Below are 20,277 nucleotides of genomic sequence, written 5' to 3' on the forward strand. Positions count from 1 at the left end.
ATTCAATTCTCACATTGCAAAAGCTTTCCAGGGAGTGATTCTCCTTTTAATATCATTTCCATGGGATTTAAATGGAGTTTATACTATTTGAAGAATCTATTTTTCCTCCTTATCTTCCTCCGAAAGGAGAAGTTGCTCTGAGCTGACTCAAAAAGACCCAACGGCTCCCCATCCTGACTCAAAGAGTACAGGGCTGAAAATGAGGAATGTATAGCTGAGAAGGACTCAAATATTGCTTTGCACTACATCACTCTGGCTCTTACCACACTCAATGAGTTCATTCCCAACTTCCTTCATTCTTCATCTCATAGCAGAAAAAAGACAAAAAAAAAAAAAAGAATGGCAAGAAAGGGGGGGGAAATATATTTTCCTAAAAAAGTAATCTCCTCTATAGCTTTCTCTGCATGCTCAAGGTGTTTTGGAGGGAATTTATAGCAGGAGTTTTCAAAACCATAGCTTCCAATAGAGAATTCATCTTGATTTATTTTTTTTCCTTCCTGCCCATTTAAATTACAATAATTTTTAATCTAAAAGTGCAAGTTGGAACAAAACTTGAGTAATTTTTTAAATTAGAGAAGACTGCTTACCCAGCAGGGATGCTGCTCAAACTGACCATTAAAATCTACCGAAAACATACAATCTCCACTCAGAGAAATGCCACACATGCAATCTGTCCGACATAATTTCATAACATCTCTATTTAAATCTAAACAAAATCCCTATTTACTTATAGTGTTTCTGAATCATATGTGTTATCTGTTCTACCTCCAATTACCAACCCCTTCTCCTAACAAATATGTGGGTAATTAAGAGTACCTCAAATTGTTAAATGCTACCAGTCTAAGCCATTGGGCGTTTAATCTCTTTTTGGCATTGTTTCCATAAGCAGCAGTGACACAGAAGACAAGGAGGAGATTCATTCATTTAACATTTTCATTCACGCAGCATTTGCTGATAACCTTTCCATTTGAAATACCTGGTTCCCTTCTAATTAAGGCTCCCTCGAAAAAGCACTCACATTCAAAGGGACAGAGTATGTAGATAACAAGCAAACAGAACAGGAATAATATCCTTTTCTCTGCTCTCAGAATGAAATCCCGAAGCCTGAGAGCGCACGTGCACCTGAAGGCACGCAGAAATGGTCTGTACATGTGGCACTTTGCTAAGACACCTTCGCTACTTGGGCTCCTGCTGAACATCACCCGCACTCGAGTCTGGATTCCTTCCCCTCTCCCTGTTGCGCAGAGGTGATGATACTTTCTTACTTCACATGGTCTTTAAAAAGATCGACTAATGAGGTTTCAGAGTTTCAAAACCTAATACCGATGAAACTAAACAGCCAAGAAAATAAAACCTACTATCATCCTAATGGCCAAAGCTCTGACCAAATTGTCCACATCAAAAGAGAGCAACATATTCCACAGCCACATTTGAATCAGTTCCACGCTCCTTCTGCTGCGGCTGCCTATGGGAAAATAAATCAGCATCAACTCTGGTGGCTCTTCTGATCATTTTAACAACTTTGCTGTGAGCAATCAGACCAAGATTACCAACTCTTCCTACACACAACTGGTGCTATGTAATGCTAATTTTTAAACTAAATTAAATTTATAAACTAGGTTAATGTTGTTTAAAAAGCATCTTTGGCATGTCAAAGTGTCAGAAGGCTTTTGTAAAGGACAGTGAATACTCCTTCCATGTAGTTATTTTCTTCCTTGCCTCTTACTACTCTTTGTCCTTCCCTTTGTTTCACCTCCACAGAAACTCTCTGAGAACAAACATGCCCATCCAACATGCCATCCAGTTACTGTCTCCCTTTCCTTTTTAAGGAAAACTACTAGAAAATAGTTTATAGTGCAATCTGCTTGGCTAAGGAGCAAAGAGGCAGAAAGGTGGTTTTGGTCAAAGTAGATAAGACAGGTGATTTTGGAAAGATAAAACACATTAATAGCCATGGTTATCATTTCCCAGCAGCCCACTGGCTGCAGCCGGGGTCACCTACAGTCAAGCAGAGTAAATATCAAGCCCTCTTGTCAACTTAACCATTAGATTAAAGAGCCCTTGACTTCCTTTTGATAAGCTAAAAGACCAGACTCTGCACGTCTCACAGCAGGCCACTTGTACCAGATTTCAAAAGCTCCCTGTGACTCCCTTCAACCTTCCCTCATGCGTTTGAATGTATGGACAGGAGTCTGATGTATTTCAGCATCACATTCACAGCAATGTGCACAAAAAGCAAGATACTGCTCTTCTCCCTGCTCACAACCACGGAGGTCACCACTCTGATCTCTTTTCTGTGGTTCCAATTTTCCACCATATATCAACATTATTCTCTACATCATATCTCACTTTTCTTGTTCTCAGACAAATAACATTCCCTTAAGATGAACTTGGTTTTAATGGGCCAACTTCAAGCTTTTCCGTTAATCCAGTCCTCATAATTCTCTCAGTTCTTTTTTGCCACACATTACCATAATCAGCAATAATTTGTGTAGAATCAGTGAAGCAGAATATATCCGTTCAAAAACTCCTGGGCTAATTTCTAAAGAAAAAGGCTTAAAGAGAACTTTGGTAAAGATATGGGGAAAAAAGATACAGATCAACCAAACCAGTTCAACTTCTAAATTTATTTTTGGTAATACTTCTAGTTCTATTGCATAAACAAAATAGTTGTCATCCTTACCTGATCCCAAGAATTCTGGGTGCTCAGTAACTAAAACAAAAAACTTGGTGAATAATATATTTTTCTTTGTTTATCAAGTGTGTTTTTTCATGGACGTGTCACCATTTAATTTCAAAGACTATAATAATTTTGGATACCCCCCAGTCTGAGTATTCAGATGGAAAAACTTCAAGGAGTGCCAAGTAAGTAGCAAGGTTTGAAGACCCGCTTTCTGTAAACTACGTTGGTTATCTGCAATTACTTATCATTTATGGAAGTATTGGGTTAATTTATTCAGCACATGAACAAATACAGTTAAAGTGCATTTACAATGAAGGAAGCACTGCTGATGGCTTTGGTCAGCCTTACAAGACACCTTAACAGCACAGTCCAATTTTAGCAGCTCCTTAGGCTGGGTGAGCCACATGCTGATTTAAAATAAAGTATGAGAGTGCCAGATGCCATGCCAAGTGTGCACCCAACCACTGGCCAAATTCTGAGCTATGGCCCCAGACAGCTGGTGACAATTGATCTCTTATTTTTTTGTATGCACATACTTAAGCAGAGGTGGGACTGATCCACTTGCTTGTTTTCGACACACAGCTAAGCCAGGTGTTGTAAGCAAACTGTAACACGTAGAAACTACAGCCTTTCTGCAACCAGCCATCTTGCTGCCATTCAGCTGTGAGTGCAGGATTGAGTTAAGGCTGGCAGGGGGAGAAGGACTCAGTTCAACACTGGGACTCTTGTGATTTGCTGTCAAACACAGAAAGAAAGCAGGGGCCAAAAATCTGCTCCAGAGCCACTTGGTCTCCAGTGTGCTTCCTCAAAATCTTCTGCCCACAACAGTAAGTGACAAAACGAGTGATGACGGATGAAACTCAAAGATCCTTCCTTGGAACAGAGCACAGAATAGGTCAGGATACTGAGAAGACTTTGTTCTAAAACATCAGTTCTCTCCACTTGCTTCTCCAAACCAACATCAGATGCATGGAGGAAGCCCAAGGTCTTTCAAGCCCACAGTTTTTACTCAGAATAATCTAACCTGTATATAACTGACACTGCTTTCCTCCCACCCCAAAGTGAGATCACCCACTTTCTGCCTTTTATTCTTTAATTTCTCTCCTAACAAAACACTACAGCAAAATTGTGCGTTCAAGGGACCAGCCTTCAATGGGACACTTCCCCAGTCCTAAAGGTTCTTGTGGCAAGGACTGTTTCACAAGTTTGGTGCATGAACTGAGGCAAATCCATTAGCTTCTCAAAGATTTTGGGGTGGCAACTGTATATTCTGGTTTTCAGAGCTAACACTGAATTTCATGCCATTCCCTTTGCATGGTTTCCAGTTAACCAGTATCCATCACATACTGCATAAAAGAATCCAGCTTTGATAGGAAGATGCCAAAAGGCAAAATATAGTAGATTTATAGTCTCTTAGAACTTTTTCTCAGTTCATAATCACTTTTTAAAGCAATCAGCAGTTTTTACTCCAGTGATTTCAGGTATCTATGCTTGACCATTGAAACTCTGTCAATCAATAATATGTATCTACAGAAGTATAGGTCAGACTAAAGAGGACTCAAAATTGTCCAAAACTGCATAAATACAATAGCAATAAAACTGTTGTATGAAGTGCACTCTTTGAAGAAGACTTTAGCTTTACACACATACTAAGATTAGTACATGAATTCTTGCCATCAAAAACTCTTCTAATTTTCCTTTCTCTCCTGGCAAGATCAATCTGCTTAACATTTCTGGCCACGATAATGTTCACCAGTGATAGACAAATCTTCAAAAGAAAAAAACCAAAAACTTTAACCTGTCATTCAGTCTGATTAATGCTTTATTTAGAGGAGCCCATGTTACAGCCAATTACAGCACATCTTGCCTAATTACCTGGGAGTTGCTCCACAACAAACTACAATTCTATGACTAGAAAACAATAGGCTTGGCTTTGGTTTGTGGATTATAGTGGCTGCAGCCAGGAGATGTCATAAATAATGTACCAGCAAGTAAATCAAAACCCATGAAGAATTCATACTGCACAACAAAAGCGAGGACAAAAAGTTAATGCTGGCATCCCCAGTGTTCTTACACTGAGAGGCAAACCCAATGTGATGTTTTTAAAGGCCAAGGTTATATTTTTCAAAATGTAACAAACTGACTTGTTTGTCTAAGTAATTTTTAAAGAATTGAATTTCCACTGTCAATGATTTTGGCATTTAGGGATTTTCACACTTATTTTTATAATCAGGTAAATAAGGTAACTACTCCAAACCATTTGCATAGCCTATTTTATGTGGGGAGAGCAGCAGAGAATGATCTCCAGAGGACAGATCATCCCACTTCTACAAGCAGGATAAAATAATTTTGTGTCACTTCATAGAAGAGAGAGATCAGCAATCTGGTGTGAGTCCAATGGAGGGTCACTAACACGGCAAGGGAACTGGAGCACATAATGGACAAGGAACGGCTGAGGGAGCTGGGCTTGGTTAGTCTGGGAAGAGAGGCTAACAGGGAATTCAATTTCAGTCTTCCAGTACCAAAAGGGAGGTTAAAAGCAAGACAGGGCCAGGGTACACAGTAAAAAGATGATAGACGACAAAGCACAAGCTGCGAGATGGAAAATTCCATTTGCTGTAACCTCTCGCAATGACAGCAGCAAAGCATGCGCAGAGGTTGCCCAGCCAAGCTGTGGGATCTCCATCCTGGGAGGTTTTCAGAACTGGACAGGACAAGGTCATGAGCAACCCAACTGACTTCTGTACTTTGTGGCCACCAGAGCAGCCTTGCAACCAAAATTATTCTCTGAATGAAAGCAACACAGAAGAAACTTCCCAGTAAAGCACACATTGAAGTGGTCAACTGAGAATGAGAAAACTTATATCCTACTCCCAGCCTGACCAAATATATTAAAGAAAAAAAAAAAAGAAATAATAATGTGTACTGTAATATCAACATGTATCAATTCCTAAGATGAAATCTCAAAAAGTTTTATAAAAACTCAACCATTCGGAAGCATGAAGACCAAGACTTCCAGTTAACATGGAAATCAGGATAAAGATATTTACCTAAATTTGCTTATTTAAGCACTTCACAAATGTTACCGTGCCTTTTAAGAAGCTAAGTTCAAACATCGTTGGGAAATTTTTGGAAAACAACTCTGCATCTCACCTACAAGTGCACATGAAGAGATGTGGTGCCTGACGGACGTTTAAGCAAGGAGTCAAGGTCTCTTCTATCTGTGACCTGTTAACGTAACACTCTGATAGGTACAAAGTCAGGGTACTTTATGCAGCATACTCATAACATACTTTTCTGATCTTTAAATAATTAACTTTCTTTCCCCCTTTAATTTTATTTAAATGCACTTCTTGGATGCATTTAACTCCGCAACACTGACAGATTAATATATTTACCTGAGGCCATATGCAAAGTCGAGGCATGAGAGTTTTCACTCTGGCCTTCTGCACTTTGCCAGAAAGTGCTGCCTTCTTACAGTGCAGGGAAATCATATTTTCCCAATGTATCCTTCCCATTAGCACAGAGCGGTGTGAACTAAGCTGAATATTTCAGCAAAATAGCACCTAGAGCGTAAGCATTAAGCACCTGAAATCATCACACATACAAAACTCCATCACATGTATATATTGCTTCCAATTATTTTTAAATGAAGCTAAAAAAGGAAATATTACTGTGCTTCTAATTTTACTTATCAGGCTGAAGAAAAAGCAAATTAAAAACTACTGAAACCTGAGAGACCAGTTTTTAGCACAGACACTGCCTGGGGTAGGGTAAAAGCAGAAAAATCTCAAACTCTAGCCAGTGTAGTTCAGAACAGCACAATGATTTTTCCATATACACTCTAACCCAAAGAGATATTACAAAATTAAGGAGTGGACAGCATATGGTAAGAATTAAGATAAACCACTGATAAGCCTCAAATTCTTGGAAGAGAGTAAAATTTAAAATAATCTTCTCTCCCATGAGTTAACATTTTTTGTTGAACTCTTCAGAACAGCCAGCGATCCTGAGGATGGATTAGAGTTACAGAAAACTATATGAATCATGCAGAAAGCACAGCCATACATCCCCTTCCTGCCAGAAAGGAAAACTTGAAAGACTGGATATCAGAAGGTTGAACAATGTAGATAATTTTGAGCTGAATTGTTAATCTTTTTGATGTTAAGAACGCACACTTTACTCCATGTCTGCTTTTCTTGTTTCCCTGGCTATTGCCCAGAGGTGACTGTATTTCACAGATACTGCAATGTCTTTTCATCAAGGGGCATAACTTGAACTGCACACACCCTCTTCAAGAAAAACAATATCCATTTGGTGAAGAAAGGACATCCCAGATTCAAAAGAAATTAACAGACAGGTGTTTTTCCACAAATAGGTGATAACAGGTATTTCCCACCCCAGATCCTATGATAGAAAACTGGGATCAAATATGGTCACAGGTCATGGAAGTATCTCCAGTCTGTCAAAGCAACTACTATGGAAAAGCCCTCGAGAAGCTCCAAAATGCAGCCTTGGAGCTGAGATGTTAGGCCTGGTAGGCACTTAACAGTTCATCCAAAAAGCAGCTTCTCCAGTCGGGACTGTACAAGTCAGGCCTGGTAGAGACAGAAACCCAGTCATATGAAAGAGGGAAGGCAACGGCTAGCAAGAGAAAAGAAAAAGGTGCGAAAGTGAAATATCTTTTTTGAAGGTTAGCTCAAGAATGGCCATTTGTTGCAGTGAAATACATTGCTATCCCTGCTCTATATGCAATAAAAGGAAATTATGCCAAAGAGGAAAAAGGGGAAGCAGAAGTAGGAAGGGACATAACCAAATATAATTAAAACAAAACAAAACACAAACAAAACACACACAACACAAACATCCACACACTTAGCTGGGACAAAACTTCAATTGACTAATTGACTAATTATCTGTCATCTCTTCAATGAGAGGCTGCAGGGAAAAGAAGGAAAAACTTGCAACTAACCTTCAGTTTTTCAGTACATCAAAAAGAATCAAGGCATTTCAATCTTACTGTAAAATGGGTTTAATTTTTGTTAACTACCCAAGTTCCTAAGTTCTTCAGCACATGGGATTGTATTTGCATTTCAAAAAATACCCTGTATTGCGTTTTTAATTGTCCTAATCCCTTCCAAATTCAAACAGAGAAAGCTGCCTAACAATACACAGTTCCTAATAAATAAATTATGTGGGAAATATTGCCTTTGTTATTTTCACACTGAAAAACGTATTCCATACTGCAGGGATAATGAGAGTATAAAACATTAACACTACATTTTTCTATACCATTCTGCATAATTAACTATACAGCTGTTCATTCATCCAGACCCAACAACCGAACTAATTTGCCATCAGTTCACGAGGGATGCAACAGAGCAGAGTGCACACACTACAGAAATAAGCAAAGCTGTTTGCACGCCATATACCATACCAGTGACACACGGTGCCCCACGTGAAGAGAAGCAATAGGGGGGGTTTCAAAACAGCACTTTCAAAATAGCAGCTGAGAAAAGTCACTTCATCATTAGTTGCGTTGTAGACTAAGACTACAGGTGTTTTCCGATAGGTCTTATGGTATGTTGATGCTCTCTGATGGTCTCCTGTACTCAGGCTCAAGCTGTAAACTTTAAGGAAACAAAACACCCCTAAAACCTTACAGCTCTTTCATATTGCTGCAGCATTACAACCCCAACACTAATTGGAGTCCCACTGAGCTTGTACACTCAGTTCTCCAGATCACTTCCATTCCAAAGAAACACATGAGGCAAAGACCAAGCGGCCGAAAGCACAGGAACAGCAGGCTTTTCAAAACAAGGTCACACACCAGGCTGAAGTTGGAACCAGTAGCGTCACTAGTTGCAATGTCATCTCTACCAGATGCTCTGCTACACCATGACTCCCCCTCCATTTTTTTTAAATATCCTATTCAGTTTTTTATACCTCATTCATCGTCATAAAATGTGAGGAGAAATGAAACTAGCTGCTTTGATTGTGGTTTCTTATTTATTCCATTTTGCAAAGTGGCAAAGGAAACATTTCTTAATATTTATAAAGTGTCATTCCATTTGCCCCCAGGTTACGGGCCCCACACCCCCCTGCTGTGCTGGCCTGCTGACAGCAGGAGTTAATGGATGACAATGCAGCAAAGTACTTCTGATTAGCTAAAAACTGATGGCTCAGCTGTTTTTATATGAATTTAGTACAGAGGAATCACGACGCAGTCCAAGCTCCAAGACTGCAGTTCTCTGTTAGATCATATAGAAGTGGATGATGGGCTGTACCAATGCAAGCTTCCCTCTTCTATGATGGGAGAGAGGGCAGAAACAACACAAACACAAAATTACAAAGCCCACAGAGGATTAATGCATAGAAGGACGTTGTTTCTCGATTCCTCATCTTAAACCTGTCTGCTGAGGCTAGCAAGATAAATGATCATTTCTTGTGGGGGTGCTTACACAGTAAGACCTGAGGAAACACCAGCAAAGTAGCTTTTCTGAACTTCCTGCTGCTACCGCCCTGGATGGGTTTTGAGTAGGAAAGATTGTTTATTCTATCACCATCAGTCCCAGCCAAAAGGAATTAACTTCAAATGCCAACCTGTATGCAGTGTTACAGTACAATTCCCATGCATCTTGTGCCTACAAAAAATATTTAGGATACCAGTTCCAGTTAAAGCAATCAGAAATTCTTTGACTTAGGTTCAGGTTACTCAAATGATGGTACAAGACTCTTAAACCATTTTAAATAAATGGTTATTCTTTCTTCGTTCTTTCTATGAGTTGCATCTCATAATTATTTAATTCCTATTCCAGAAGAAGGATTAAAGAAAGGGGGGAAAAAGGAATACAAAACGAAACAAATTAAAAACAAACAAACAAAGACATCAACACACCACCCACCACCAAAGAGAACCAACCTGTCAAGAACAAAATCCCTGCACTCCAAGACGTATTTAACATGCTCAGCAGCCATGTTGCAACCAGCTCCAATAGACAAGCATACTGCAAGCAAGAGCCTTTTCCTAACCATTTAAATCACAGCTTTCCAACTGGATCTTAATCCATATGTCATATATTCTTTGTGTATTCACAAACTAGTTTAAAAACATATAAACACTCAAAATCATCATCACCAATCCAAGATTCCAAAGACTTGGAAGAGAACTTATGACAGAGTACTCTCGTCTATGCACAACAATATTCAGTATTTGGATAGATTTCTCTGGTAGCTTTTACTTGCTTGTGGATCTATTTTTTTTCAGTTCAAACCTTCACACGTACTAGACATCTCAATATACAAAAAACGCCCTTATGGTAACAGAGACATAAAATGACCTCATTCAGTCTTGTTCCCATAGACAGACATTTAAGAAACACCTTATTCAGAGGGGCCTACACATCACAACTTTCTCAAAGAACAGTTGCCAGCATCCCTGACCAACATTCCCTCCTTTACTGAATAGCCAAAAGCTACAGCCAAAATGTGTCAGGATGAAGGCAGCACCAAGGTAACAGCAAGGTTATTGCCAATAGGATAGGTCTTGGTCTTCAGAAAGACTATGGTGTGTCATGTGTCCATTATAGCACATTGCAACATCGGCACCCTTTAGGTCCCTAAATCAATACCACTGCTCATTAAAAATATCAATAACTATCTCTGCAATATCTTACACTTTCAAAGGTTGTCAAGACATTCCTTTAATTTCCTTGTCTTTTACGTATTTTTCTTACTTGAGCAATGTTTTATTATGTGTGTCATGTGCTGGAATCCACTACATTCACTTTCTAACTGTGGTTTTACAGCCCATTTCAAATGCTCAAAATAAATTTAAAATAGAGACTCTCCTGCACAATTTGACTCATAATGATACACTGTAGAATATTAGCAAGACAGAAATTGCAGCAAAGATAATGAAAGTCTTTGTAATGCTATTAGGTGTATATGGAAATATGATCAAAGAGAGCATAAAAATCTGTTGTTCAATAATGAAATAAAATTCTAATTGCAGGACTACCTTCTCAACAATACTGTCCAAAATTTTTCCACAGTGGAACCAGTGTAAATAAGGATATAATGGGAGGACAAAAGAGTTACACAGGTGTAACTGAAGGCAGTCTAATTTGATTGCAGAACCTGCATTACTCAGGATGATGCATTAGCCAGAGAGAGCACAGTCAGACATCAGATCACAAGCTGAGTTTGCTGGGCTAATAATTAGAAAGCTATTTCTCCTTTGTTTTTGCTTGCAAATAGAGCAAATTTGATATGGAAATCACAGACTCAATAACTCTATCCCTTGGGGCCACTGCTACAAAGTCACTTTTCAAAGCAGAACCACAGCGTAAGACCATCTGGAAGTTGCTGCAGAATTCAGTTGCTCACTTATCAAGCAGCACTTCATATCAAGAAAGAATTTCACTGGGGCACCAGACTCTATATTGGGGTTTTTTTTTGTTTGCTTTTTAAATTAATTTCAGGAAACAGGTGAAATGAGTTTCACCTACAAGTTCAAAGAGTTTGGAAAGAAATGCCTATACTCATTTTCTCACACTCTGTGAGCCAAGCAGGGTCTGGAAATCTTACTTTCCAGAGTGATGTGTTGTTCACTGCACCTACCTTAGAAGCATCTCCTGCCCTTTGTGGTATCAGTGTAGGCACACACCTTCGTGTAAATGCCCAAAGCGCCATATGGTCACCGTTCATTGACCGTTCCTGACAGCCAATGGACAACATGGGGCAAAATATCCCTACATTTCTGAAAACAGGCCTACCTAGGGATCACCATGCAATGCTAAGAGGAGTTAACAGTGCCATTAATGTCAAATAATGTCGTTTGTTTTGCTGTGGTGAAGCAATAACGATATGGTGATGCCACTGGAACAATGGCAATTATACAGCAAGTTGCTTCAGTGCGACCGCATCATTACAGCTCAATGATATGCAATCAAAACTTTATTAGGTATCATCATTAGCACCTATTATTCATTGCTTAGATCAAGTTAAGAAGGGGAAGACACTGTGTGTACGAGAAACAGGACTCTGAACCAACCTAAGCACAGGCTTGGAAGCCAATTCCATGGCCATACACCAGTGAGTCACTGCATAACCTTCAGCCATTGGCTACCATCTCAGTTGCCCCGTGTAACAAATGGAATAATAATAGACATATTTTTCCAAGAGACATTATTAGGATTAATTAACTCAGCTGTGCAGATAAGTATTAGCAATAATTCCTTAGTGACTACTGATTCACAGTTAAAATATTTGATTTTAAGATTCAAGTACAAACATCTAAAGCTGCAGGTATGCAACATATGCAAGTGGGTACCTGTGGCTGTAATACATTTGCATCTATACATTTATGCACAAACTGATCCACAAAACATAAAAACACATACTCTAGTATCTTTTATACTACATGGTCGGTTTGATTCAGGTCCTACCTACTGTAAACATGCTGGATAAAGACTGTGTGTGGACTCTGACAGGAACAGCGCTAGCATGCAAAGTATCTTCAATATACACACAATTTGTGAAGATAAATTTAGCACCTGAATTTTAAGTTTTAGTCACAGCATCAGTTTTTCCTTATGCTAATGGGGCCTAACATGGCAAACACCCATATTCCCAATATGTACCGCAGCTTAGAAACTTTAAAAATAAACCTAAAAACAATCCTCTGTTCCTTCCCAATAAGTTATTCTAATTTGCTTTCAAGAGGGAACAATGTCATCTCTGTTTATTTACCTTCCTTGTAGTGAGTCAAATCACTATACAATTTACCCCAATCTTAACAATTACTTAATAAGCAAATTAGCAAAGTATCAGAAACAGCTGACTAGAGAAGCACCCCCTGGTGTTTTCTAACTGCATGCTTCCACTGAGATTTACGCCTCCACCTCTTCAGTGTAACCAGGCATGGCTGCTACTAGTAAAAAGTTGTTAAAACTTTCATTTTCCAGCACCATTTTCCCTATTTATTCAACAATGAAAATATTCCAAGGTAATTAAAAGTCATGCCTCCCAATCCCGTAAGTCTTACTGCAATTCCAAGGTCACTGAGAACAAATGAGCATCACTGGACTACTGAGTCATTCTTCCCATCTCATCCTCCGTTCCACTAAGTAAGGAGGAGGAAGAAAAAAAAACCAAATCAACTGAAAAAAACCCACACACCACAATTATTTTGAGTGATGGGAGAAAAAGAAGAGAGAGGTGAAGAGGATAGATGTTTTAGATCAAAAGGCGCAGTTGCAAGAAACAAAAGAACTGATAAATGTCAAGCTGGGACAATATTTACTGATTAGCAAGATAAAAGTGGGAGATTAACAACATTAAAAAAAATTAACCTGGTGGGGACTGCTCAGGTTATAAAACAAATTTATTTTCATTTAGAGAACATCAAATGTCTGGTATGATCTAGCCAGGAAGAAGAAAAACACTGAAAACACTGGACTGACTCAGGAAAATAACAGACAGCATCCATTCCTAAAAAAAGCCAAAACACTATATTTTTCACACCTGTTTTGCTGTATATTTGTTCTGATGCAAATGAGAGGAATGGAAAAGAAAATCAAACAAAAAAGTTTAAAAAATATATATACATTGTGCCTTCTGGGCAGGCTCCCAACGCAAGTACAACACCCTGGCTCCATCGGCAAACATGGAGTCTCACCAATTTACACCCAACTATTTTACACAGAGGAAAACAGGGACAGCTTCATTCAGTATTTAATTTTATTTTATTCAGTACAAACAACAAGCTCCATCTCAACAGAGAGGGGCACTGTTCGGTATTTTTGCACCAGTAAGTCTCATTTGTGCTTTTCCAGAAGCAGGCGCTGCAGCTCCCGCAGTCTGACGGCCCGTGTCCCGTTTCACACCTCAGCGGGCAGAGGCAGCAAGGGGAGCTGAGCCCAGGACAGATACAGGGGTGGAGTAGCTACCACCCCTGGCCCAAGTGCTAATCTTAAACACTTGCTTCCTTTCAGCTTCTCCATCCTAGTTTTATAAACAACCAAAGCATCTGGTACATCTATTACTTGTAAGTGAAAGGGCCTGATTTCCCTATGATGCACACTAGCATAAATTTTATTTGAATGCAGTTCACACCAGTTCTTCTTTACACCAGCTGGCAGCAAAGTCTGAATGACCTTGTTTAAAGTGTTTATGTTCTCAAAAGAAAGCAACATTATCTGAAGCCTGGTTTATGTTTATTTTGAAAGAATAGAGAGTTTATTTTGAAGAGTCTGACTGAATAAGTTTAACAGACTTCCATGACAGATGATACTGAAGCATGGATAGCAAAACTTGGAACAAATTGCACATGGTGTATAGGCCAGGGGCACACAACGGGAAAGCAACGTGTGCTTACGCAATTACGGGAGAATCCAAATTGCCATTTGGTTGCCTTCTTTGTACAAGATGTTGGACAAAAATTAAAACAGAAACAAATGTGCAATTAATTTCACATCTTCTAAGTTTAAAGGATAACTACAAATGAACCATCATAGCCCTAAAAAAGCCAGTCCTGAGCCAATACTAAATAGTCTTCCTTTTCATTTGATCTTACTCTCTTTCCTGAACACTCCCTTTTCATGACTAGACTTCTTTTATTTACTTGAAAATATCCTTGTGCTGCCTGGACCACCGTCCCTGGCCAGATGGCACTACTCAGCTACTAGTCTGACAACAAGGAGTTGCAAAGATATATTGTCACTATGAGAAATCCCACAAGGCCAAAACAACGCTCTCACTACCATCCAACAAGACCTGAACAGGCTGGAGAGTTGGGCAGGGAAAAATTTAAAGAAATATAACAAGGGCAAGTGTAGAGTATTGCATCTGGGTAGGAACAACCCCAGGTTCCAGTATAAGTTGGGGAATGAGCTGTTAGGGAGCAGTGTAGGGGAAAGGGAACTTGGGGGTCCTGGTGGACAGCAGGATGACCATGAGCCAGCACTGTGCCCTTGTGGCCAGGAAGGCCAATGGCATCCTGGGGTGTGTTAGAAGGGGGGTGGTTAGTAGGTCCAGAGAGGTTCTCCTTTCCCTCTACTCTGCCCTGGTGAGACCACACCTGGAATATTGTGTCCAGTTCTGGGCCCCTCAGTTCCAGAAGGACAGGGAACTGCTGGAGAGAGTCCAGCACAGGGCAACAAAGATGATTAAGGGAGTGGAGCATCTCCCTTATGAGGAAAGGCTGAGGGAGCTGGGTCTCTACAGCTTGGAGGAGACTGAGGGGTGACCTCATTAATGTTTATAAATATATATAAAGGGTGAGTGTCACAAGGATGGAGCCAGGCTCTTCTCAGTGACAACCAATGGTAAGACAAGGGGTAATGGGCACAAACTGGAACACAGGAGGTTCCACTTAAATTTGAGAAGAAACTTCTTCTCAGTGAGGGTGACAGACACTGGAACAGGCTGCCCAGGGAGGTTGTGGAGTCTCCTTCTCTGGAGACATTCAAAACCCACCTGAACACCTTCTTGTGTAACCCAATCTAGGTGTTCCTGCTCCTGCAGGGGGACTGGGCTAGATGATCTTTAGAGGTCCCTTCCAGTCCCTAACATTCTGTGATTCTGTGAATGCAGCCTCATTCAAAACAAGTAACGAGGTTGGTATACAGCATGGCCTGGTCACAGACTGTTCCCACTCCCTATTCCCTTGCCCATTCCTTTCCTGGGATTGTCTCTATAAAGCTCTTTGCTCACACAGATGAAGGGTGAGTCCCCATATAAGCTCTTGGGACAATATGAAGTTTACAGGTACCAAAGCCACAAGGTATTGGATAACCAATTTGTTTCTAGACGTGAAGCTTATAGGCTACATAAAAATATCACGTAAGTCTCCTCAAGTAAGTCCCCTCTCATTTGTAACAATTATTTAGGTATCCCAGTAGAATATTTCAAGAATATTTCTACTGATACAGATAATCCAAGAAAACTAGCATAGCAAACACTGGAACAATATTGTATTTATTGGTAACAGTGAAATACTTCCACTTTTGAAGTGTAGGCCTAGCAAAAATTTGTGGTGGAAGATTTATACAGATATACAGAAAACTAGAACACAAAAATCCCACTTAGCAAAACAAAATCAGCTCTTGAGAAGATAACCAGTATGACCAGTATAACATAGGCTTACCCCAGACCTGGGTTTGTGCTGATATACACCCAAGTGTGCAATTTGTACAGACACAGGCAACAACCACAGCGATATCGTAGTTCATGAATGTTAAGAAAATGAGAATCAATTCAAAAGTTTATTTAGATTACTACACATTCCCAGTTGTCTAAGACACAATAAAATCTTCACTGGTATTATATTTAATCCAATTGTAACTGCTTCCAAACCAGGATTTACTAACCTCAATACAGAACTCAAGAGCAATAAGAACTCACAATATACATATCCCAACATAATAAGTATTTCAAAGTTTTAAAGTAGTTTTGATGTGAAATTTCTGAGAAAATTAAAAGAATGGCATCTTGCAAAGTGGCATCAAAAAGATACTTTATAATCTCTATCATTGTTTGTCTCTACTGCTAAAAGTCATTTCAAACTCTCTATTATTGAAATGCAGGAACTGCATTTAAGGAAAACGGGAGTAAGAGCTGATAATCTGGATAATCTTCCTCTGTTAGCATCATACCAACTCATCTCAGCAACAGTTAGGAAACGGAAAAGAGACAGATCTGTTCTGAAGGACAAGGTGGTGGAAGAGATTATAGGAAAAAAAAGTAAAGGACTTACCTCCACAAAGAGCTCTCCAGCACTTTCCCCATGTCAGTGTGATAATACTTGGTAAGGATCAGGATCACCTAAATGAAAACGAGAATAAATATATTTATATATGTAAACTGATATAACAAACAGAAGTAGATCATGGGCGGCATTATTCTGGTGAACACTAAAGTGAGCCTCCTGAAAATCTGAAATGTATTTCACTTTATTTTTACTTAATAGCAGTTTTGCTTTTAGACTCAGCTTTTTCCTTTCTCTTTCTGAGAAGAGCGATTTCAGCACTCAAAGCTTTCTGCCAACCTGGTGACTTAGTGAAAGATTGCCCTTTGCACATGAGCGGTGGAGTTGGAACTGTCACAGAAATCCCCCCACCGCATGACAGCCCCCAAGTAATTTGTATGACTATCTCAGCAGGATGAACCAATCTGGTTGCCTGCTGAAATTTAGGAGGCAACTGTCTTGGACAGGCACTTTTTTCTTTTTTAATTCCAAGTGCTAAACAATGGTGATTAACTTTGATTTTCCAGATACCAAATTCAGGCAGAAAATGAGCTCTTGTCTTTCCTACAAGATCAGAAATGGAGCTTTCATGTTATTTTTCATTCCCAGAAGTATCACTTTTCTTTTTTTGCCTTCAAGAATCAGCTCTGTGCTCTGTAATTACTCATCTATAACACCAACAGCCAACAAAATAGACAAACAATTTTAGCCACAAACCATCTTCAGCCTATGAGACGAGTCAGCAAGAAACACGTTCCACGCACTCAATGTCCAACAAATTCACCAGTCAAACAACAGAAAGCTCTGGTCCATGACTGGTGTATCAAGCTGAATGCCATGGTTTATACTGAGATCATTTAAAACAGATTTCCTTCACTTGCTGCCAGTCCGTATTAGTGGTTGTTATACCCAGGTCCCCATAGCAACCCCACAGAGGCAAAATGGGAGGAACTTGGGGTTCCTTGCACCACTGTTGTCCTCCTTTAATGCAGGGTCAACAGCAGCCCCCAAAAGTTGGGAGCATGCTCTTATTTAGCTGCCACTTGCTCTGCTCCTGACCACCAGGTGAAGTCTCCAGCAAACAGCAACTGTGGGCATTCACTTTGATTATTCAGACCATTTATGCTGCAGTCTCTGTGCACTGGAGCTTGTGAGAGAAGAGAATTCCAGACCATGGGTGTTACATACGTGGTGCTTTGGAAATAACACAACGTTCTGCAGAACTGACCTATAATACCAGTCTCAGGGTTATCTAAGCCTAATAAATTCACAACAAGTATTCCTGGATGTATACTGATATAAGTAAAAGCAGAACCAACCCATAATTTACAAATAGTATTATTCTTTACTATTCTCAAAAGAGGCACAATCTACCAGACCACTTCATTAGAATTTTATGATTTTATAAAAATCAAAGCTTGGTTTAAAATAAAGCAAGAAAAAAAACAAAACCACCTTTTACTTTTAAATGTGTTACCACAAGGCTTACAAAGCCAAGAGAAAGAACCATTTCCAAAAGGGGAAAGTATCTACTGATGAGATTCCTGGCTACAGCTCAAGCACGCTTCATCGGGTCAGCTATTTATTCTGTTGTCAGTGTCTTAACTACAGCTTTCTGCTGGTGCTTGCAATTAAGCAGAAAAAGAAAGAAACTTCACTACTGGGAGCACCTATTGGCTCCAATTATTTAGGGAAATGTTTCAGACTGTGCTTTTCTAACAACTGAAATCCCTCTTAGGCCACAAAACTTGACCTGGGAGGTTTTTAAAAGAGATACAAGAACGCATATTTGGTGCACAAAAATAAACATCAAAAGGCATAAAAGATTACCCTTTGTTTCCTTACATTCATGCAGAACCAGAGATTGAGTCCTGAACTTAGTAAGCCAACTTTTCTCATCCTTGCACATCATACAACCACAACTTTTAAAATTCAGATGATTTTCAGTAATGTATGTTGGAGCCACGTTGCCATAGAGCAAGCCCGATGTTTCATTCCTGAATTAAACTGGTTATTATCGCACACAGAAGGTGCTACTGGGTTACTCTCAGTTCACCTGCTTTGGACTTTACCTGTATGGAAGCATCAACAACGCACCTTCCAGATAAGCCATTTCTGTACCACAGCATCTGTCCTCAGAGTTAAAGACTATCAGGAACGCGGGTGGGCTCACTGTGCCACTTGCTGGCCATAGCTCATCTAGGGGATGCCCACACCAACTCAGAAAGCTACTGCTGGTTCACACATGTCAAATGAATGGTTTCCAGGTAATCGCAAACTGCACTGGGGAGCAGCTATAGGCAGCAAAACATCTTATTTATGCTGCAGGATTGGTGCCTTAATCCGAGCCATAGCTCTGAGAAACAGATATCAGTATTTCCCAACCTGACTGGTAAATTTATTTAAAAATTAAAATACCTTATTTTGTATTTCAAGAGTATGGACAATGACTTAGGAAAAACAAAGCCATAATGAGCCATCTTTGAATTCCTAAGCCCTATTAGCAGATTCCTGTCACAACCTAAGAAGTATGAGGCTGCCAGGAGGCTGACCACTATTTCAGCTATGCCAGCGGATCTCCTCCCAATATCCAGAAAATGTAGGTCAGCTATTTAACAGATGTTACAGTATTGTCCTCTGGTTTGTGGGTATCCTTTCAGTCTAAACAGTGATCCTGCTAACCAGAACAGTGGTTTTTTTCCCAATTAATAAGCAGATCCAAAGAACAGGAGGAGTTATTTCACAATAAAAATGCAAAGGTCTTCAGGATCTCTGGATTCTGTGCGTCATTTGTAAGAGCAGAGCCCTGTTTCACTGATTTCATTTCAATGGGTCTCCATAATTACAAGCACTTTACGGGTTGGACAGAAGCCAATGGTTCGCACACACTGCTGTCCCAGTGAAAGCGCTTGGGTGGCCCATAGATGGGGAGACGCCTGAAGCACAACAGCTACTGAGCAATGAGCAAGGGGATGGTTCTTAACCAGCTCATACTACCATCAGTCATGGCCACCTAAAATAAATATAGGTTTTTTCATGTTATTATTTTATAGCTAAAATAAATGCAGGCAATGGAGGAGAATTAGATTTCCCAGATTATTTATTAAAAATGGATTTACAGGGTTACCTAGAAATCTCCTAGTCCATCCAATCTCTTGTTTTATGAGACTTGTGAAACCATTTTAAACCATTACGTCCCAAATTCAGTCACAGTTCTTTGAGTTAGTCCCCAGGGTACATCAATGGAGGTGGCAACAGTAATTCACCATCGTGTGCAAGGGATCTAGGAACACCTGACAGTGCTTCTGGTCAAATACAACTCAGGTATGTATCCCTTCTGCTTTCACAGCCCTGAAACAAGAGTCCTTAGGCATTCCTTCTTCCCAGATTTCCTCAAACTGTGTTTACTACCAAGTCCATTCTACCTGCAATCCTGTGAGGCCCCACCTTGAATCCTGTGTTCGTTTTTTGGTCACTCATCATAAGCACACTGAGGTACTAGAGAGAGTGCAGAGGAGGCAACGAAGCTGGTGAGGGGTCTGGAGCACAAGTGTGATGAGGAGCGGCTGAGGGAACTGGGGCTGTTCAGTCTGGAGAAAAGGAGGCTGAGGGGAGACCTTATCACTGTCTGCAACTACCTGAAAGGAGGTTGTAGCATGGAGGGTGTTGGTCTCTTCTCCCAAGTAGCAAGTGATAGGACAAGGGGAAATGGCCTCAAGTTGCACCAGGGGAGGTTTAGATTGGATGTTAGGAAATACGGAAAGGTTTGTTGGGCACTGGAACAGGCTGCCCAGGGAAGTAGTGGAGTCACCATCCCTGGAGGAGTTTAAAAGGCATTTAGGCG

General features: G+C 40.0%; 1 protein-coding gene across 7 annotated transcripts in view; it reads right to left on the bottom strand.

Annotated features, from left to right (window-relative positions):
- Positions 1 to 20,277, bottom strand: part of SORCS2 (sortilin related VPS10 domain containing receptor 2) — a 558,746-nt gene that overhangs the window by 359,899 nt on the left and 178,570 nt on the right. For all 7 annotated transcript variants that reach the window (XM_065062550.1, XM_065062548.1, XM_065062549.1 and 4 more), the window contains exon 2: positions 16,443 to 16,510. In XM_065062550.1, the coding sequence (XP_064918622.1) occupies positions 16,443 to 16,510 (68 nt within the window). The remainder of the gene's footprint in view (positions 1 to 16,442; positions 16,511 to 20,277) is intronic.

This window comes from Columba livia, chromosome 4 (genome assembly GCF_036013475.1).
Source record: "Columba livia isolate bColLiv1 breed racing homer chromosome 4, bColLiv1.pat.W.v2, whole genome shotgun sequence".
In the NCBI taxonomy this organism is placed as follows: Eukaryota; Metazoa; Chordata; class Aves; order Columbiformes; family Columbidae; genus Columba; species Columba livia.